The sequence below is a fragment of the Cololabis saira genome, chromosome 8 (assembly GCF_033807715.1).
Source record: "Cololabis saira isolate AMF1-May2022 chromosome 8, fColSai1.1, whole genome shotgun sequence".
Classification (NCBI taxonomy): Eukaryota; Metazoa; Chordata; class Actinopteri; order Beloniformes; family Belonidae; genus Cololabis; species Cololabis saira.
In genome coordinates, this window is record NC_084594.1 from 16,094,617 (window position 1) to 16,117,837 (window position 23,221).

Here is a 23,221-nt window from a genome sequence, read left to right on the forward strand (position 1 = left end):
CTGTTCCTATAGTGGAAAGAAACCAACAGCATTTACTTCTGTTACAGTAAATGAGTAGTTTTTTTGGTTTCATTGGTCTGTAGTTGTCCTTTTTTTTTTTTTAAACATCTTGTGTGTGGTATTAGGGGTGTTTTATTTGAAGTATGGTACTACTCTGTTACAAAGTTGAAAGAAAAAAAATTACTAAAACAACTGAAGCTGCTGCAGTGTATGGTCATAGGAAACCCACAATGTATATTATAGGATATCTGTCACATATCTGTATAAATGATGGGCAATAGAATAAGTTGATGCAAAAAATCTTAAAGGGGACCTATTATGGCATCTAATACCTATTTTAAACAGGCCATGAATGTCTTAAAAACAAGCTTTTGATTTTTTTTTTTTCTAAATAAATTAGAAATTCAGCCTCTGAGCCATGTCTTTATCATCCCATTCTCTAACCTCATTATCTATGTGGGATTCTGAGTGGGCGGGGAGGCTATGATGATGAGGCACCGTGCTGATTGGCTGCCTGAATGACGCGATACACCGCTAGGAAAAAATGTCGGAAGCTCCGGCCGGCAGAGTTAATTGTGGGCGTGGTTTCACGCATCGGAGGCCAACCTATGTAAATCGCATTTTGGTTACGTAACGACGGGAGCAGAATCTGAACGGCTCGTAGAAGCCACATCACACTGGACGGATCCTCCGGGCGGGCTGTACAGACACTGCAGAATTTGGTTGCTTTCCTCCTTCTCTGAATTGGCAGGCTGAGGGGAGACCACTTTATATATGTTAAAGCAAGATAAAACGTGTTTTTCATAATAGGTCCTCTTTAAGGAAGATAGAGATGAATGAGGTTGATACAAGCTATGCAAACCAACTGCAAAACCCATCGAATTAGGCCAAAACGGGTGAACAGATTTAAAATCAACTCCTGCTCAAACTTAACTCTGCAGACATTTGCAAAGTAATGCTCTTAAGAGGTTTTCCAGTCTTTCACTGTGACTTGGTAAATAGAGAAGAAGCACTCTGTAACACCGGAATTTCCTAATAACAAAGTCTCTAAGGCTGCATCCAAAGCAACATTCCCAACACTTTTGTGGTTGTTTCCTCGTGCCTGTCATCCTGCTTGTATTATGTTTAGTGTGTGGTGTGCTGTCTGGGTTGCATCATGGAGCTCCACACTATAGCTGTGCCCCTCACTACTGGTCCTTGGGAGCCACTATCCTGCATGTGTTGACGGTTTCCCTGCTCCACTACATCTGATTCAAACGAAGGGGTTTGTAACAGACCTTGATGACAAGCTGATGGAGATCCATAGGTTTATCTCAGATGTGTTGGAGTAAGTCGTCTTGCGACAATGGCGAGTCGTTTATAGCTCCCACATCAGCAACAATGAAACTGATTCACAGAGATACAGTGAACATCAGATGCAATTTAAAGAGAGGGAGAGGAAAAGAGAGTGAGCGAGTGAGCAGCTGGACAAGCATAATCTTGGATAGTCACAAAAAAGTGACTTTACCTTGATCATTGACATGCACATGTGATCAGTAACTATGGAGACACTGGAAACAACAGTCAATGCCTTGCAATCATTTACCATAACATGGAACCAATTAAATCCTCTTTATTTGAGGTGCACAAATAAGTTGTGTGTATAATTGATATAACAGCAAAGAGAGATGTTCAAGGAAAGAAATAAAGCCTTGAGGGATGCCAAAAGTAATTGGGTCATTAGATGAGAAGAAATTACATTGAAAGGCCTAGAATTCCTTTTCTGGATGTCAACCTGGTCCATGCAATATTTATCCATAGCAGAATGTTTATTTGCCATCATTTCGGCATTACGGAAGACTGCACCTTCTACAGTCATCAGCCACATTCACCACTTTATTAGGTATACCAAATGTGCCTAATATAATGAGTATGTCAAATTTGAAGGACAGGAATGCAGAAGAATCGGGATAACCATATTGCAGGTTTAACTGCGAAGTTGACATCGAGCTTTGTCTTTAACGCAACACTGATTGTATTAATGTGAAGTTATTTTTGCTGTAATCATTCAGACAGTATATGGAGCACAAACAGTTTGAACAGCCGTCTTTCCCTCTTAATTCCCTTTTTTGTCCAAACTAAACTGGAACAAAAAGGATATTCTGGGACAGGTTTGAGATGAAGTTTCCAGCTTGAGCTTTGGTTGGCCGCTCTGTGTTTGTATGCTAGAACAGCTGCGATGCAATTCTCTTTGGAGGGGAAGACAGACAACATGCAACCTTTTATTCCGAGAAGCCAGGCCCACCGGGAAGGCTGCTCCTAAAACAGCGTCAGATGGCAGCTTGGCCTGTGGACATGAGAGACATTTTGATGTGTTGCCCAAACTTTGGGAGAGTAAGTTTACGACACAAAATAATAGTTGTCTGTTTTGCTCTCTCACAAGGATGGGTTTGAGACTGAAAACGCATGCGGAAATTTACCCCGACCTCATCGTAGCTCTTTTCTCTCTTTCACTCCATAATCAAGCACATCTGCTCTCTCTTTCAATAACCACAGTCTTTCAACAGTAACAAGATCTCATCTTTAGTCCTGCTGGTGTTCACAGAAAAGAGTCTTGCTGAACAGTTTGGTCTGTGTGACCAAAGTCAGGAAACAGATGAAGAGAAGATGGAGGAAAAATGTGGAATGACTGATTACTTGTCTGTTGTCAAACTGTTTCAAAGTCTGCTCTCCCTCTTCCGTCAAGAGATGTGGAAGCCGACGGCAGGCAGACATCGAAGATCTCTAGCTGTTTTCCAAACTCCTCATCATGTTCTTTTACTGAAAACTTTTTTCCCCCACATGTGACGATTCTGAAATCCTCCCTCTCTCGAACTTTGCATGAGCTTCCTCTGTTTTTACAAAAGCTTCTGGGAGTTGAGAGCGACTAGGGAATCTTTTCAAATTTTCGTCATGCAAATCTTCAATGCCAAACTTTTGAGGCTGCGGCAGTGCACATCTGGAGTAAAAAGTTTTTGTGGCATATATACAACATCTATCACCTGTCACTTGTTTGGATTTCAGAAGTCTTGCGTTGGGCAAACAACGGCACAGTATATTCAGCTCAGACCAATATGCTTTTATTTTTTCATTAAGTAAGCATCACACAAAGAGCAAAACAATCAGAAATGCACTCGCACTCAGCTGCACAGAACTTTATCAAGTGTGAGATCTCACTGTAGCCTTTTTCATTCTGAAACCTCTATTTAAAGGTCCTATATGATGCATATTTGATCCCTATCCATATGAATCAGGCACCACAATAGAGTCCTTTTACTTTGATAACAAGCCTCTGTTTCTGGTAGATCATGCACTTTAAATCTTCTATTTTAGATGTTCTGGTAAGCACCGTGTTTGTCCTCCTCCTCCCACGGTTACCCACTCAATCTACTGTTATTGGTTACCCTTTCAAGCCAATCAGAAATGTTGCTGCCAGTCACACATCACAGAAACACTTGGAGGGTGTTTCTTTTTGAAATAAATCGTGTCTAGAGGGAGGGCGGTGTTAACCCCACTGGGGATAGATGCAGGGGCTGAGTTGATCTGTGCTTTCAGTTTAGAGGACCAGTATGCAAATGCCAAATATCCTAGCATAAGCAGAAAGTCCATCCATCCATCTTTGTCTGCTTATTCGGAACCGGGTCACGGGGTCTTAGCAGAGATGCCCACACTTCCCTCATCCCAGACACTTCTTCCAGCTCTGGTGATACCAATCCAGGCAACGTAACGGTCCTTGGTTGTCTTTTATCCATGGTTGGCTTATGAAGCAGAAAGCCATTTTGTCAAATAAAAAATAAATAAAAAAACCTGCTGTAAACATGCTGTATTAAAACCTTTATTACAGCTTCATAAACTCCAGAATGACAGCTAGATTGCTTAAAAACTGGGTATATATATTACAGTTTAAGTACATTTTTAACCTTTTGAAAGTCAGGAAAAGCATAATATTAGACCTTTTGAAGATTGAAGTGGATGTCATATAAGTGATAAAAGCTTAAAAATCTGTTTAACCTTTGACCTTTCAACTGGGTTACAACTCTCCTCAGTGATCATGCTGGAATTAAACGGTGAATGAAAAAAAGGATTTAAAATGCCAGCAAGAAAGGACAGGTGGTCATATTACACAGACAAATACATTTGTTTGGGACCTTTAGAATAACAATATTGTCTGTACCTCTTCCCAACATGCACTCTGAGTTTATCCAAAGGACTTTGAGATTGTTTCATTCGTTTGTGCTCAGTCAATCCAGAAAGCTATTATAAAAACCTCATGTGAAGCAATCTGAAAGAATAAGCAAGTGCTCAACTAGGTTGTTGAGCTTTTTAGATTTGCAAACTACTCATGTATAAGACAAAATTTCAAATAGCCAACTGTTGGTGTAGCCTGTGTATAATATGTGTGTGTGTATGTATATATGTGTGTGTGTGTATATGTGTATGTATGTATATGTATATATATATATATATATATATATATATATATATATATATATATATATATATATATATATATATATATATAAACTTGTCTTTACACTGCGATCTAGATTATATTATGTTTTAGAAATGCTGTGAAAAGTGAAATACTTGTCAAAGGGCATCTCTTTGACAGATTAAACCCCCTGACAAAGTTTTTATGCATTTTTACTGACATTTACTGTCTTTTCCTCCCTCACTGCAGGTAAAGTGTTAAACACAGACCTGCGCCACTACCTCAGTCTGCAGTTTCAGAAGGGCTCGCTGGACCACAAACTCCAGCAGGTTATACGGGACAACCTCTACCTACGCACCATCCCCTGTAAGTATGCTAAGCAAATGTATGGCTCCTATTCACGGCACTCAAAACCATCAGCAAGTGTAACGCAAACCAGAAACCGTACTGTGTAACCCACTTTCAGTATGTATTGGCTTTTATCTAAAGCGCTTTATGCAAATAATTTGGATGCTCCAAAAGCATCACACAGCTGAAAATCCATCGCAGACGCAGGTGCATTAATGCATTCCCATTCAATTTCTCAGGCCTGTGTGAGCACATTACAAACACTAAGATGGAGGTACTTCTTTCACCCATGCATTGTCATTCACAGCTCTCTGTCAAGGCACACACACATACGTATCACCATGGCAACATGGTCAAGGACATCTCAGGAGCGCCAATGTAACTTATTTACTTCTGCACCGTATCATCACAGTGATCAAAGTCATATTCTGTCCATAAATAACTCTGCCGCCACTGCTCGCCTTTGCTGTGCTGACACTCTGCTCAGCGGGGCAGTCACCTCTGATTATTCCTTGATGAAATCAGTAATGGAGTGGTAAATAGAAATAAGGTTGACACTAAGGCCTGCCAAAACAAAACACTGAAATGAATGATAGCCTCTCTGGGATACTAAATAGAAATGCCCATTTTATTATATACATTTTATATCCAACATTTGTATTGCACAAGAAGAGATGAGTCAGGAGAAATCTTGCTTGACATCATGCCAGGTTAAGTGCAAATGGTGGAAGTGTTTCAAGAAAAAGTCACTTTTCCAGGAAATGCATTTTCACTGAAGGCCCTGCATTTCATAACCATTTTCGTAAGCTTTGGTGTTGTAATCACTTAAGTGAAATTATGGCAATTACCCACATTACAGACAAGGTTGTTAGAGAAGTAAAGGTGCAAATTAAAATTCGGATTAAGGTTTCCGTGGGTTGCAGAAATACAGACTTTTGTTTGCCATGTAGCAGATGCTTCTAAATTTAGAGATATAATTTTATCTTCAAACAGGTTTTTGAAGCAAACTGCATCTGTATTCTCACATGGTGTAATTTAAACTCTCAATTTCCTATACACATAAATGAAAACGATTACCAACAAAAAGCAAAATTGTATTTGTTAATTATAAATGAAAGGATGATCCATCTGCATTTGGAACATACGCTCTCTGAGTGACTGATGTTGCTTTATGTGGAACCGCATCATCAGTCGTCCAGCTTCTGACGTAATAACTCTGAAACGCTGATGGTTTTCACACAGATGCAACTGTCTTCCACCGGCTCTGCTCACAGAAACGCCATCATCGAGCGTAGTTAAGAATTTAGCTGCAGCTGCACCTGAGGTGATGACAGGCTTTTAGGCTCAGCACAATCGCAATAAAGTGCAGCATCTCTGCCCCCTCCCCCCCAGGGCTCAAAGTTGTTCTGCCTTGTTCATACGGGACTTGTAGGCACAATTGGGAACATTTTCAGGAAGTAAGCTGCTTACCTATAATATATATTTCATTTGTTTCCTTTTTTTATGCTGAACAGGGAGAATCTTTCTCACAAAATACTTCCCTACCGTCTGTCATTTTTCTTTTCCTTCTTTTTTGTCCTTGTTTATTGCTTTCACATACGGTTATGTGGAAAAAACAGTACATTCTTTCACTTCTAAGGTTTTACATACCTTTGCATAAAAACAGAAGAACAAAATAACAAAAAAAAGGTTCTTTTTTTCCCCCCAGATCCTGAAATGAAGTAAAAAGAACCTTAGATGGTCAACATGGTGTGATGTGACATGTTGTTGTTCACGTCATTTTCGGAGTACAGACTACCCAAGTGACCAGAACCTCATTATTTCTTTATTATGTCCTTGTGGCACACCCATGCTACTCAGGGTTCCTCTTCAGCAAAATCCGAGAAGCACACACACACACACACAGCAAATACACAAAGATCGTGTGTATTCACAGCTCGAGTGTCGCAGCAGTACTGGGCTCTGCCATAAGCACAAAGAGAGCACGTTAATGAGCAAAAACCACAGCCCACAACCACAGTCCTGATTTGTAAAGACTTAAAATTGAAAGACCTCATGATGTTTTCCCCACATGACTGTACTGTACCTGCGAGCCATGTTCTGAGCAGTGTTGCCTCCTGGGCTGTCGACTTTAACTTCAATAGTTATTAAAATCTTCCTTTCAAAGCTCAGTTGCACTGGCAGGATTTAGGGTCAGTTGCAGTGAACGGACAGAATAAAAATGTTCTCTTCCTGTCTGTCAGTCTCACATGCTTTTTTTTTTCATTTCAACACACTGCTGCTTTCGCTGCTTTTTGTTACTCACGCGTTACCTGCACATTTACCTGTCACTTCAAAGACAGCAGTGTATGTCTGCCCGTATACGGTAGTACTGGTCTTTAAGTACTATTCATCATGAGCGGCTAGTGGGCTAACTGCATGAGTCTGACTCACTGCTTGACTCACTGTCTTAATGAGCAAGAAACCAGGACTCACACAGCGCCGGCGCTTCCATCATTCAGTCGCTCGCTTCAGTCTCCCATTCTTCACCCTCTCTGTTTCACTTTTACTCTCTCTCCGTTTCAATTACCCATGCCTCCACTTTTTTAAAGACGAATGTATTTTATTCCCTTTGTCCCAAGCTGTCTTTGTTTACAAGGTGATTTCAAAAATATTGAAATAAAGCCAAACATAACCAACAGCTTAAATCAAAAAACAGACAAAAAGCTACTCAGCAATTCATATCATAAACTACCTGAAGCATTCACATCCCAGTATTTGGAGCGTTAAGAAAATGTCATCTCATACAGAACCAATGCATACCCAAGTGTTACAAGCTGCACACTAACACAGTCTCTGTATCCTCCAAAATATTTATAATAGGCTATTTATGTCACACCCAGTCTGACATCCAGATTCCTTTCTGAGCATCAGTTGTAGGTTTTCTGCTATAGATGACCGGCCCAAGTCACAATAAGCACAGCTGAAAGTATATGTTGACCCTCTGCTCAGAGATACTGGTACATAGGAGCCCTTTTTATAACTGTGAGACCCTTTACTATAATTCTTTAACATGCAGGGTGTTGTGGAGATTTGCTGTACATGTTTACTTTTACTCAATAAGTTGAACTGAACTGGAGAATCACATGCAAACTTTGTCTGCCATTTCCCTTTTACTATACGAAACCAGATTGTGTGAGGGAAATTTGTTCTCACAACTGGAAATCCCCTGGAATGCTGCCCTATCAAAGGGAAAATGAGGCAGTGCTGTAAGTGGAGCAAGTATGGTTTGGAAATCCTGGAAAGCATATTTGTTGACAGCACGTTTAAATGTGCTGTCCATAATCATGAATGGTACAGTGCTGAATGCTTCACATGGATATCTTCAAGAGGAATAGAAATATATACAGGAAAGCAGGAAAAAAAAAAAGATCTCCTCAAGTGCCATCAGCAACAATCACCTGCCATGAATTCCCCTGATGACTCTTCTTTCACTCAAATGCTTACTGGTCACTTTCCAGACTTTACATTTGGCAGTGACAATGGTAAGCTTAACAGAAAGGCTGAGCTGTCAAATGCAGATATCTGTTACCTCGGACATTTCAGGGCTGGAGAGTTACTGTGAAAATCCTTAAAGTCTGCATTTGTAAGGGTGGTTGAATGCCATCAAAGTTTTACTTTAATTCAGTCACTCTTTTTTTGCTCTTTAACCAGAATTTCACGTGTTCAGTCTGCAGCCCTGTCACATATCAAAGTGTGTCTGGGCAGGACATTGAACCCGACACTGTTCCTATTACCCCGGCCTCTCATAAGCTGGATTTCAATCGTTCTTTTTCACAAAACAAAATAATTAAAGCTGCAAGCAGCGATGAACGGGCCCTCGCGCCTGCAATTTTGACCAATAAAGGTCAAGGACTCAAAACCGAGTCCGATGACACCACCCACGACTCTGTATGTCAAACCATTCAAAAGTTATAGCAGAAAATAGGAACTATCAAATATTGACCAATCAGAAGAAGGGGCGGGGCTAATTCATGCCAATGAAGGTCAAGTACTCAATACCGAGTCCGATGACACCACCCACATGTCTTTATCACAACCCGTTCAAAGGTTATGGCAGAGAATTGGGACTATCAAATATGGACCAACCAGATGAAGGGGGGTCGTGCTTTTTGGCGTCTATCGTCGCCACGTTAACGCTTTTGACTGAGAAAAGTAATGCGCGTCGTCGCACGATGGAGACGCACATTTTGATGTATAACACACCTGGGTGCACGTTACGGTTCGGGCCGCATTAACTGCCAAAATTACACGATTAATTAAAAATGGCCGACTTCCTCTTCAGTTTCGGCCATGGCGCCAAGAGACTTTTCTTTAAGTTGCAACATGATACAGGTGTGTAGCGATTTTCGTGCATGTACGTCAAACTGTATTGCGGGGCTTGAGGCACGTTTTCTAGGGGGCGCTTTTGAGTCATTAGGCCATGCCCATTAATGCAAACCATTAAATATCAAATTTTTCGCCAGGCCTGACTTGCGTGCACAATTTGGTGACTTTTGGGGCACGTTTAGGGGGGCAAAAAGGCCCTCATTTCATCAGAAAAATAAAAACGAGAAAAAACAAATTCCTACAGATACAATAGGGCCTTCGCCCTATTGCTTGGGCCCTAATAATTCTGAAATTGCGATAAAGGTACTGCTGCAAGGGGCTGGTGTTTCCACTGAGCTTTTCTCTTAATGAGCATAACTTTTCTAGATTTCTCTTCGCATCTCCGTAACTCTTACGTGACTTATCTTCAAAATAAAGACATGGAAGATGGATGGAAACATATTTTATATTGGACAAAGTATTGTGACATCCTACAGCTGTTGCGAATTTAGTAGTTATGTTATAACTAGATCATATAAATGAGGCCCCAAAAGAGCTAGTAACTAGATTTTGATGATTTTCCATTGACCGACTACATCACATCCAGTGATGTTGGAGACGTGCAAATGTGAAACAAGTGGTTCCATTACACTTTTGCACCAACACGGACCATCAAAACATAAAAAAACATCCAAGGTTTCTCTTTGCGATATTTAGGTTTTGCACTGCTCTAGTGGTACTGGAAACTCACTAATGGTGCCGTTCCCAAGACTGGATAATTGGTGAGGCTTGTCTCAGGAACAGCATCCAAAAGACAAAGAGGGAAAATTCATGAAATTATGGAAATAAAATGAAGAACACAACAAAAAGAGCCTTCAAAAAGTGTTGGTGCAACTAGTGGTGGGGAAAGAAATCGATATTGCAATATATTGTTGCGCTCTCTGTCGCAATAAATAATCGATAAACTGACGGCAAATACCGATATTTTATTACAACACACGTTGGAGTCTTCAACTGATGTTCAGGATTTTGTTAAGTTCCTTCACACCGTAAGAGCTGCAGTAAACAGATATTCATCTTACAACACACTTCAAACAAATAAACGTATTCATTGACAACATTACCTTTTTCCTCTCTAACTGAGACACTATAACAAAAAAAATCCGTTGAAATCTCACACACACAGCAGCTGCAGCAGCAAAAAGAAAAAACAGACAAAAAACATTAACTGCGACTGAGGATATCCTGTCCGAACATTCAAAATAAAGGTTCTTTTCAAAATAAAGTTCTCCTTTCATCCTTTCAAAGGATCGTTCATCCTTTCAATTAAAGACAGGTGCTAAAATAATGTAAATCAGAAATATTTATACAAGAGAAGTAACTGAATAATGGCAATTGGTCCTTTACAGGCAGTGAGGTACTATGCAAAATTAAGTTGCTTACTGACTTTTCAGTATTAGAAACAAAGCAGTGCACTGTCCTGGTTTATATAAAACATGTTATCAATGTTCATGCACTTTAATTTGTCCAGCTGTACAGTGTTTACATTTACTAGGAGGCAGTGAGGCTCTATACAAATGCACTTTCTTTGTACATACATTGTAGGACATTTTGGCATTGAATAAATGCATAACTACAGACGTTTTCCTTTTTATGGGTATTTTTTCTTTTTCAGCCACATAGATCGTGATATATCGTTGATGAAATTTCTTACAATATATCGAAATATATCATAGATATTGTGTATCATGATATTATCGTTATCGTGGGCCACATATCACCACAGTATTGAACCGTGAGTTACCCGTATCTTCCCACCCCTAGGTGCAACAGAGGTTGCATGACCTCTTCTAGTTAGAGATTCTAACCCATCTTAGATCTCCACAAAATAAGAAAAACATGGCTTGTCAATATACAGTACATACTCTGTTAACGTCTTCTCACATTCCAGATACATTTACATCATCCTGTTTCACATTCTTGTCTTTCTTCAGTGTCCTAGAACATCAGTTTGTCCTCTACTTTGTAGCTTTGAAAGCTACTTCCATCATAAAATGTAAGATATTGATGATGCATCTGGCAGTGAATTATAGAAACAGAACTTAGAAAAATAAGCTTTCTGTGATTGTTTTAAATAGTCCAAATGAATTGTGTTCTCTTAAGAGAATACAAGGCTAGACAAAAAGGTTCTCACTGCACCTCGATAGCAAATACCATTAATAATTTTACACTTCAAAATTGAAGTTTACACCAGACCGAAAGAAATAATAAATCTGCCCTAAAAAAATATGCAAAGTCCTAACTGCCTCTTAATGGCAAATCCCCAAGACTCCCTCACTGGTTTCCATCTCATTTGGACGCCCATGGATTCGCCCAAGTAAGCCTTCAACTGCTCTGAAGATGAGACTAAAAGAGGAGGATTGATGCAAAGAATCACATGCAGTCCTTTCACTCCCCACTGCGCTCAGAGATGGGTGTAAAGAGCTCACCTCACACACACACTCAGTCACCCAAACACACTCTGAAGTGATGCAGGTGTTGTTGTACAGAAATACAGGAACAAATGGTTACATGGCACACGTTGATAACCTCTCCAAGCTGCAACAATGATTTCAACAGTTCAGTCCCTTTTCCTTCTATTTCCCTCTATTTCTCCCTTCTTCTCCCCATTTGATAATCTTTTCAGCCTATGAACAGATAAAATAATAATGCTTGATAGATATACAAGCTGTTTTGTATGTATTGTAAATGATGGATGTTCTTCTGCATGTTCCCACCACAGAAAGCTACTGTATGAGACAGGGATTGCTTCATCCTCTTTTCTAAAAAAAAAGTGAAAGCTCAACAAGGGGACCAAAAAAGTTTGGCTTTAAAATGATCCCCTTTTTCTTTTTGTCTGTCTTTCTCGCTGTTTCAGCATCAAAGCCCTAAGGCACTGTTTTTGAAGCACCATCATAAAACTTCTAACAAAATCGCTATGTTAAATTTATGGCCTGCCTTATCTGACTGACTACATCTGATGTTCCCATTATGACATTTCCCCAGTGCCGTTACAAAACACAGGTTTAAGAGGTGAAACCTTGCAAGACCAAAGGAACACATTCTTTCAGTCAGGAATAGGAGGAAACGTCTGAACACAAGGTTATAACCACTCGGTATGGTCATAACATTCAAAAAGTTGCTTGATATTTATAGAGATATTTGTTGGTACCCTTCCATTAAATACAGAAAAACGTATGGTCACTGAAATAACTTGAAACTGACATATGTGGTAAAATCATTTACCGTAAAAATTGACTAGTTAAAACAAGACATTGCATTTCAAATTTAACAGAATTATTAAAAAAAAAGATTAATTAAACTGCCCAGAAAAATGAGTATATTGGTACCTTCAACTTAATATTTTGTTGCTCAAACTTTTGAGTCAATCACTAAAATTAAACTGTTTCTGTAACTCTGAGTGAGACTTGTGCAACTGTAAAAGAGGTGTTTTGGTTCACTCCTCATGAGCAAACTGCTCCAGCTTTCTCAGATTTGAAGGCTTTCTGCTCCAGACTGCATGTTTCAGCTCTTTCCACGAATGTTCAATAGGATGTAGATCAGGACTCAACTGAGACAGCTTTCTGGCGTGGGGCAGGACATTTTCTCCAGAATACCTTGATAATCTTGAGATTTAATTGTATCCTGTACAGATTCAAGACTCCCTGTACCAGATGCAGCAAAGCTACCCCAGACCATAACCAAGCCTCCTCCGTGCTTCACAGTAGCTGCGGTCTGCTTTTCTTTGAATGCTTCATTTTGCATCTGTGACTATAGAACTGACAGTCCAGACACTCCAGCTTTGTTTTATCTTTTCAAAAGGACATTCTCCCAGAAGCTGTGTGGACCCCCAATTTGCATTTTGACAAATTCTAGTCCAGCTTTTTATGATTTCCTTTCAACAGTGGAGTCCTCCTCCTCAGTTTTTCACTTTTGATCAAACATTGATGGATGATATAATCTGACACTGATGTACCTTGACTTTGGAGTTCACCTTGAATATCTTTGGAAGTTGTATTGTCCGTCTCTTACATTTGCCATAATTTTTTCTCTTGCTGCTACATCCATGGAGGATGGCTACAGACCCTCAACTTCTGACTTAGATTTGCAACTGTAATCAGAGGAACATTAATCTGCATGGAGATGGTCTTGATTTATTATTCATTATTGTTATCTATTTTATAATTCATTATTATTTATTTATGAAAGTTATCACAGTGATCATTGTGGGTTTTTCTTTCTTTAATGAAAGCATATCTACAAATGTATCCATGTGTGCATGCATTGGCTGCAAAATGGGGGCTTAAATTAGTCACATTCTTTAAAGCTAGATTAGTGGTTTTGATTTGATCGTATTCAATATATTCTAAGTATGAGAATCTATTTCTAGTGGCTGTTGTTGCAGCTTGTTATAGCTACTGAGTTAATTAATAAAAGAAACAAGGAAAAGTTTTGATACACAGAACTTGTTTTTTCTTTTGATCTGTCTTCATTTTTTTTCTTTTTTATTCTCAATTTTTTTGTGAAACTATTGAATCAGTTTAACAATTTATCAACAAAACCATAACAGAAGTTCAGCCCCCAAAAGCTCTGAGTCATCTGAAATGTGGTCCTGGCTAGTCTTTTTTCTGATGTAAGAAGTAGATAAAGGCTGAAAAAGGGTGGATTATTTTTTAATTCTTTGTTTGAAAGCTGCCTTTTAAAACCTTGTCTCTTTCATCAAATGATGCAGTGAAGCAAAATGTGCTGTATTTACCTACACAATAAAGTCGAATAAAACTATTCATTGGAATACTTAAGTTTAAAGTACAACACAGTAAAACTGTGTGAAGACACAATTTGAGTAAACATACCGTGGGAATATTATGGGCTGGAATGTTTCTCATCAGAAACGATTTTGTTTTGAAGCCAAGTGATGAATACCATCACTTTTCCAGCATTTTACCCTGGAGTTTCCACGACCCAGTATTCTTGCATTGCAAAGACAGCTCTCCTGCAATGTTCTTGCAGTGCACAATCCAGTTATACTATCTGTCTTGTAAACCTTGAATACGGAAATACTTTTAAGTTTGAAGGTACATCCAAATGGTCAATGCCCAAACAAAACAAAAAAAAAAACGAAAGTATGGTGTGATGTCTTAGAAGCTGCTCCTTTCACGCTGCTGAAATCCAGGGAGCCCTCATTATGATGCTGGCAACTGATCTGCAAAAGGAGGGTTGTGGCAAGTATCACTTTGACATAGAGGAAAATCACTGGGGGAGATCTTTGGCCGATACATAAGCGTGCCTCAAGTAATTGGGCTACCAGGGACATGTTTTAGTGACCGAAGCCAGTGCCAGTGGGCAGACAAGTTGGTAAGGAGATGCAGTAGAGGCTGGCATCCTCACATGCCAGTCAGTGTCAATTCCTTTTGGTAACACAAACTCTTGTTTCAAAATGTGAACTGAGGTTTTCTGAGAGTTTTGTCTGTGTCCTTGTGTGTGCTTTTATTTGGTTGTGCAGGAGCTGTCACAGTCCAATTAGGGGGAAAATGTACGTATAGAAAAACATTACAAAACAGCAACATAAAGTTAGTTAATAGGCCATTAAGGCAAGGAAATCTACAGTCGTTTCACTGCTAATTAGACCAGACTCTACAAGTGTCAAAAATCAACATCAGAGATTTTCACACTGTTAGGTTAAAAATAGCTGTAATGTTATTTATTGCTATTTCAGTGTAGATCGTGTGTACGTTTTTCAAACAGAGCAGTGGCTCACATAATGTATAATTATTATAAAACACTGCTGCTCTGGGTTGCTGCCAATATGTCCCTGATTAATTCTGGTAAGTAGGGAAATTGTAAGTAGCAATCACAGATTTTGCAAGACTAAGCAATTTCTGATTTCCTTGTTTTTTTTTCTTTACTTTTTAAAAGTTGCTAATGGATTGATACAAGTTTATAAAATAGAACGTATAGTAGAGAAGCTGCTGATAAGAGGAGTTTGGAGTATCAGTGTAGGGACTCTGGCTTGAAGTTGGAGGTTTCAATGCCGAGGTGAAGCATAACATTTGACTCAGTCTGGCGATGCACTAAAACCTTGTCTCAGACTGCAGCTTTTTAAAAGGAAACTGGGATTCTTTGCTGCCATGAGCAGCAAAAGGCTTTCTGGCACACATGAGTCTGACGTTTGTGCTTGGGGAGTAATTATCGTCATCATACGTGCGAGTTAAAAACTGAGTACGTTATGGATTTTTTTTTTTTCCTGGTTGTCTGGTTTCATATTGCTTTCCACGGGCAAGGTGTGAAACTTTATCTCAGTTGCAGGTTTTTGGTGAAAAGAAAAAGAGGAAAAAAGTAATTCTGTTGCCTCAGAATGTTACATCATAAGAGAGATTATTTTCCCCCTTTCTGATAAGAAATGTAGGGATGACAAGTGAAGATTTTAGCCTCTACAGAGGGTAAAAGAAAAGGTTTTATTTCAGATTTTCAGCTTCTTCCACCTTGTTAAATCTCACTTAAACTCTGGCTCAACAAACGTCAAGCTTATTAATTTATATGGGAATTTTTACATCAGTGATTTTTGTCAAAAACAATGTAGTGCCTGTCAAACAGATTGTTAGTGAGATTGCACAGTCGCAGTTTCTACAGCGGCCACAGTTTCCAGCCTGATCATACAGGAGCTCCAAGCTCCTTCAAACCCACCTCAGCCTGAAATATTCATAATGTACAGAACTGGAGCCCGCATGGATCCAAGATTCACCCAGGAAACAGTTACGTTTGGTGGCAGAAAAATGATGCTCTCGGGTTACTTCCAGTATGGGGGTTTGCGAGAGATTTGCAGGGTGGAAGGCAATATCAATAGCCTAAAATATCAAGAATATTAGCTACCTCTTACATTTCCAACCATAAAAGGGGTCAAATTTTTCAGCAGGATGGTGCTCCATCACATACATCCATCTCTACATCAAAGTTCCTACATCAAAGTTCAATGTGCTACAGGACTGGCCAGCCCAGTCACCAGACATGAACATCATTGAGCATGTCTGGGGTAGAATGAAGGAGGAAGCATGGAAGACGAAACCAACGAATCTTGATGAACTCTGGGAGGAACGCTGCTTTCTTTGCTATTCCTGATGACATCAACGAATCGTAGGAATCCTTGTCGAACCGCATAGATCAGGGGTCGGCAACCCAAAATGTTGAAAGAGCCATATTGGACCAAAAACACAAAAAACAAATATGTCTGGAGCCGCAAAAAAATGAAAAGTCTTGTATCAGCCTTAGAATGAAGACAACACATGCTGCATGTTTCTATATTAGTTAGAACTGGGGGAAGATTTTTTTTTAATTATGCACTTTGAGAAAAAGGTCGAAATGTCAAGATTAATGTTGAAGTACAATCGTGAGAAAAAATTCGAAATTTCGAGAAAAAACTCGAAATGTTGAGGAAATAGTCAAAATTTCGTGAAAAAAGTTGAAATGTTGAGAAAAAAGTCGAAATGTCGAGATTAAAAAGGAAAGGAAAAAGGAAGAAAAAAAGGAAAAAAGAAGAAAAGAGAAAAAAGGAAAAAAGGAAAACAAGAAGAAAAAAAAGAGAAAAAAAAAGAGAAAAAAGAAGAAAAAAAGGAAAAAAAAGAAGAAAAAAAGGTCAAACATTTTTGAAAAAGTTCCAGGAGCCACTAGGGCGGCGCTAAAGAGCCGCATATGGCTCTAGAGCCGCGGGTTGCTGACCCCTGGCATAGATGCACTACTTCAAGCTCATGGAAGTCGTACAAGATATTAAATATGGATCTCACAGCACTTCTTTGTCACCATTTCTTTGTCACAGAGGTCTTATGAGCTTTGCTTTTTTTTTGACAGAAGTACCGGACACAGCTGACTGCTTGTGCAAAATTTTTCCCGTCCTTCATTGTTTTCATTTAGGTTTTCGTCTTCTTAAACCAACCCGACTTTAACTTAAACTTCAACTTTGTGTCACCAACTGCTTCACATAAAATGTTTACTGAAACCACTACAGCACACAAAAAAAAAGGTTTGTTGTGGGAGATGATGTGTCTGAGTGGTAACTAAAAATTTTACACAGAGCTTTTCAAATGAGAAAAATAGCTTTAGGCACAATAGTGGTTATTGTGTTAGCATTATGAGCAAGACTGATTCACTTACCAGCCTGTTACACCTTACATCTGTCTGAAGTGGAGCCATCACAGGCGTTGCAGTCTGAATCCTACAGCTACATTTCTGGGGAGGTTCCCATCCTGGTGCGGTGAAATGATGGCAGGGAAACTGGCCATAAATTTTACTTTTTCATTCTCCAATGTTTGAGGAAGCAGCACAGAAACCTTGATCTCAACCAGGGATTGGGCGCTCAACAATAAATTTGGCTTTCTGTAGGCTGACACAGGCAACAGCGTATTACAAGTGTAAATGCCCACGGCGGCGGAGGTCACTTCCATGGGCTCTGTATTGATCTGCCAAAGAACTATAAACCAAGCTATGGATTCTGAGATTGACAGTGGCCTGACAAACATGTTTCTTCACCTTCTTCTTAATCTCGCACTGCCGTTCCTCCTACATCCCTCGAAGGTAATTTTGACTATGGCCTTTAAGATTATCAATGCACCCCACCAATAATGAGAGTCAATTTGTGGCACAACCCCTCTTATTTATTTATGGATTAAGGTTTACATAAACTGTGATCGTGTGATATTTTCGGTGTCAGTGTTGTGCCGTGTGGATTTTAGTCCTAGGAGGGAAATCTATCCGATCAGTGCTGAAATAGATTGTTTCTTCACAGCGGGAGCAAAAGCTGCACTCAGATTGGCCTCTTGTCATCTGTATTCAGGCTGCCCTCTGTGGTATAGAGTGAACTTAAGTCACACCAGGAGGCTGCACAGCTCATTACTTCCATCATAGTTCACATCTATAATTTAGTCGGCTGTTTTCTGATTTTAGTTGATGTCACATACATCAGGAGGCTTCCAGTAATAACTTGTTAGCACGAGCCGCAGTTACTCAAGGAGGAATAAGTGAATTACATCTCCTGGTGCATCGCAGTCTTCCGTCAGCTTTTTTATATCTTTTACAAGATGGCACCGAGGTCTTTTAGGATTTTTGTTCTAAAATGAGACACTTTAACAGCACTTACTTAAAAATGCAGTTGCATACACATAAAGATAAGGCAAAAACAGTCGTAGTCTGGATCTATTTATTCTTTGGAATGAAGTGGAATGTCTTCTGATGTGACATAAATGTTTATATTTACATATTTACATGGGGATCAAGTTGCTTCATGGCGAATATGTACAATTACGTGAAAAAGAAAGTAAAATCTCTTTCAGTTCAAAGGTTTTATGTGTTAGGATGTAAAATCTCACAGACTGGTGGGCAGCAACAGCTGCTTCTCGAGGAATTGTTAGCGACGTGTTTACGTGAAACGCATTAAGATCTGATCACCCAAACCACATTCAGAGGTGCTCTGAGTCACATGTGCCCACATTCTTACTGCAGCGTAAACACAATCGCTACATAAATCAGCATCCTCTGTTTAAGCAGAAGGTCATACGTATTTGCATGACAACAGCATCGTACTAGAAGTGCAAAACAACAAGCAGGAGCCACAATAAAGGACAACGAAACACCACATGAGTTGCTGTGGGTTGTCATCTGTGTTAGCTTGGCCTTCGTGGGCTTTACTGTTCCTAATTTTAATTTCTTTAAGAACAGTATGTTTACGTGCCATTCGTGGTCTTACTTTTTCCCAGGCACTACACGGCTTCCTCGAGAGGCGGAGGTGCCCGGTGTGGACTACAACTTCATCAGCGTTGGAGACTTTCGGATCTTGGAGGAGAGCGGACTTTTGCTCGAGAGCGGCACCTATGATGGTAGGAACCTGCAAAGGGTTGGCGTTGTGAAAATCCCTGAGTGTGTGTGAACAGATTCCTTTGGTTCCGTGCATTTATGATACAGTTTTAACAGACAAGGCCCTGAAGAACATTGAGTATAAGCTGGATAGTCACAGTCATTATGACTTGCAACCCGCCTTTTGTTAAATTTGATGAGCGGCACAAAATGTATTGATCAGTGAAACATGATTAAAGAACTGTTGAAGGTGACAGTAAGAGAACAAGTTATACGAGCAGAGATAAATGCCACTATTCCCTTTCTTCTCTCTATGCAGAATGAGCCACCTCTTGAGAGATGAAGTATGCAGTCCTCAGATTTATATATGAATGAAAATGCTGCAGAAATTTAGCATTTTTGTCTACAAAGATTAAAATAAAGCTCATATGTGCCAGACAATTTTAGAACCAGAAACAGTCGGTTTTAATGAGCAGGGTAGAATTTTAAATTAGATAAATCAAACATAATCTTTGGACTGAATGGCCTAACATATGACTCCTTTAGTTAAATAACATTTAGAGCATCACTTTGCGAGATAAAACTTAAATAACGAACAGTTCATGATATATAAAAAGGTAGAAAGAAGAATCTGTTCATTCACACATCATTAGCCCAGTCATCTGCATTTGGGAGCTTCTGCACAGCTGGTCTTAATCTCTTTTCAAGCTCCGCTGTTGCCTCGGTAACATCTGAGTTTCTCCTACATTTGCAGCCCATGCCTTTGAGAAGGATGTTGATGCTATGTGTGTCTCCAAATACCAAATTAATATTACAGTAGGTTTCATGAGCCTGAGAGGGTTTGACCACTTTAATGTTCACAACAAAAACTATGATACGAGAAAAACACTGAAGAATGACGTATGATGGATGACAATCAGAATCAGTGGCTGCAAAGTCTCTCTCCATCACAAAGCTGTGACTTTTGTTCTTTTCTGAGGTGAAGACAAAGCTAAAGGACCAACAATAGCTGAAACACAAATGAGAGTAACCTGCATTTCATATCCTTCCACATGTTTTTAAAGCAGCAGAAAAAGGTTAAACGGAAATATTTAGATGCAGTGCATTATTGTTAGTGCAATAAAAGCTTTCCAGAAGAAGTTAATCTGTCTTAAACAACGGACGTGGAATCAACAACTCTAAACATTTAATATATACTGGATTTACTGAACTCTTCTCATTACTCTTTAAGCGGTACACCTAAGACTTCCAGTGCAAGCTGGAGTTTCTGTCATCTGCAGAAATACTCAGATGACTCTGCTGTTGTAGGTGTATGAGTGATGGACAAGAAACTGAGAACTGGTGGACCGTTTTGTGGCACGGTGTGGGAGCAATCAGCTCATCTTGAATGTGAACAAGACAAAAGGAGATGATTGTGGATTTTAGGAGAACACAGGATTAAGTTGAAAAGTTTTTTTTCCATCATGGGAGAAGAAATGGAAGTGGTGGAGAAGTATAAACACTTCAGTGTCCACCTGAACAGCAGACTGGACTGGAGATGCAACACAACACACATAAGAAAGGACAGAGCCGACTTTACGTCTTAAGGAAGCTTAGGTCCTTCAGCGTTTGCAGCAAGATGTTGAATATCATAAGTCTGGTGTGGAGAGTGCAATCACATCTGCAGTCATCTGTGGTGGGAGCAGCATCACAGCCAGCGGCTTAAAGAAACTGAACAAAAAAAGAGAAGACTGGCTCTTTTCTGGAGCCTCTGGAGCTGATTCATGCAAAGGAGGATATTCATAAAATGAAGGCAATCATGGACACCCTAAGCATCCTCTTCACCACACAGGGATTCAGCAACAGAGTGTCTTCAGTCCGAGGCTTCCTCAGATCCACCGCAACACAGACCGCTCCAGGAGATCCTTCCTGCCCACAGATATAACCCCCTACAATGAATCTCTGGAGAGATTTATATCATAACTATTGCAACAGTTAATTTCCTTTCAGGGATTAATAAAGTATTTTTGAATTGAATTGAAAACTGTGACAAGGCTACAAAAAGCTCCAAGGCTGGTGATGCTACAGCTGTACCAAAAACAAAAACAAAAAGTACAAAAGAAAACAAGGTAAAAATAAATGGAATTTTTCTTTAAAACGCAGCCTAGTGTTTTCATGTCTTTGCATGCAATATTATATATATTTTTTTCCAAATGTAATTCCAGGATATCATATTACAACCAACAAACAACCCCTTGAGCTTTCTTCTGAGCTGAAGATTCCCCTTCTCCACTGTGTGCTTGTGTTTGTCTGCCTGTTTCACACAACCACACATTCACAGATGATGACACTTTGTGAGAATAAACAAGCCTTCCTCTCTTGGTTGATTTCACTCTTCCTTTTTTCTCCTCCCAGTCATGACCCCAACACTCACACCAAAATGAACACCAAAGTTGTCAACAAACAGCCATTCTAAAGTCCTGGGCATCTACTGTGGTCAGACGTTTTGACGATTAGTAATTTTCCAGGGAAGACCTTTGGTGCATGTTAGTCATTCAAAATATAATAAAAGTGGGTACATTATTAGAGCTTTATGTCATGTGAATGTGCACTCTTTTTTTTTTTTTTTTTTTTAAGTCTTTGAGACATTAAAACATTTATTTTTTTGTATAGATATGTTTATTGAGGGCATAGCAAAAAAAAGAAATAATATTTACAATAACAATATAATTATCAATATCTCTCCCCCTTTTTTTTTGTACTTTTCATAACATTAATTAAACCAAAATAAATAAATAATAATAATAATAATAAAAAAAAAAATATATATATATATATATATATATATATATATATATATATATATATATATATATATATATATATATATATATAATAAAAAAAATAAAAATAAAATAAATAAATAAAAAATAAATAAATAAATAAAAAATGTAAGTAAAAATAAAAAAACAACAACACACCCCTCTCCCCTTCCCTCCCTCGTCAATAGATTACATCATTCAAAATAATTTTACATATGTCTATCAATACTAGAACAAAAATGAATAATAAATTAAATAATCAAGTCCTGTGTAAACACCTGAATGTGAATGTGCACTCTTGAACCGTTATCCATTGCTTCTGCTTAGTAGGTTTCTTGTAGGCTTGATATTGACTTAAATCCCACAAGGTGCTCGCAGCTTAGTGCAACGCTCTAATGAATATCAGCATTTTAAAGCTGCTCTTGCATTAGGTATATCTTGCTTGTACCTGTTTGAATCCCTTATTGCTTTTAGAACTGTCTTAATCCTTTGTGGCATATATTCAGCAAGGTGTTGGAAACCTTGCACAGAGATGTCAGTTCATACTGAAATAGTAGCATCACACATTGACTGAGATCCAGTGACTTTGGAGGCCATTTGAGTGGAGTGACCTCTACTGAAAGCTGTGTAACACACGAGTGGTTAATATGTACTGTAACACCATAAAAGCCATCATATTACAGGATCAAGAATATGAAGTTAACAGGCAGGTTGCATACTGGATTTATTTTTACTTAACATACTACATCTACCAGTGATTTATTTATTTTTTGCAGTTGTTTGTACACTTCAAATTGCTTTACACATTTTGGCAAAATCAATATTCATAAATACTCTACTGTGCAATTTTGATCGGCTGATTGGACACTTCGGTTAAAAAGTACTTGAACAGGTTCACTTGCTCAAGTTTACGTGCTCAAGTAGGCTCTGAGTATCTTTAATTTACTTGTCAAATCAACAGCTATGTTTTCCAGACCCTTCACTCTGAAATGCACACTCTTTCTATGGATTTAATGCATGTGCGTTTGCTGATATTTGAACAGCGTCAGGGTGTGGATGAGTAGAACCCAGATGCAGGAGACAGAGGCGGGAGGAGTTCACAGAAAATGTGGTTTATTAACTTAAAGGAGCTTGAGGCTGGATTGAGGCAGGATTTATGAAAAAAATTCATATACGTTTTAAGTTTTCTAGTAATAATGTCAGATGCCAAAAGAATGAGCCCTCTAGTGTATCTCTCCGTTGCCTTGAACAGGCTGTGTGCTGCAAAATGTGCTGCAATTCGGGCCCAAATTTCCCGCGCTGTCCTGCGGATGTGACGTCACATGACGCTGCATGTGCGTTCTCCCCGTTCTCCCGTGCCAGCTTCGCTGTTGGCTGCAGTACCCCCAACGGCCGT

General features: G+C 39.1%; 1 protein-coding gene across 6 annotated transcripts in view; it reads left to right on the forward strand.

Annotated features, from left to right (window-relative positions):
* Positions 1-23,221, forward strand: part of LOC133448412 (membrane-associated guanylate kinase, WW and PDZ domain-containing protein 3) — a 187,339-nt gene that overhangs the window by 114,675 nt on the left and 49,443 nt on the right. For all 6 annotated transcript variants that reach the window (XM_061726908.1, XM_061726907.1, XM_061726910.1 and 3 more), the window contains 2 exons: positions 4,700-4,816; positions 18,928-19,047. In XM_061726908.1, coding sequence (XP_061582892.1) covers positions 4,700-4,816; positions 18,928-19,047 — 237 coding nt within the window. The remainder of the gene's footprint in view (positions 1-4,699; positions 4,817-18,927; positions 19,048-23,221) is intronic.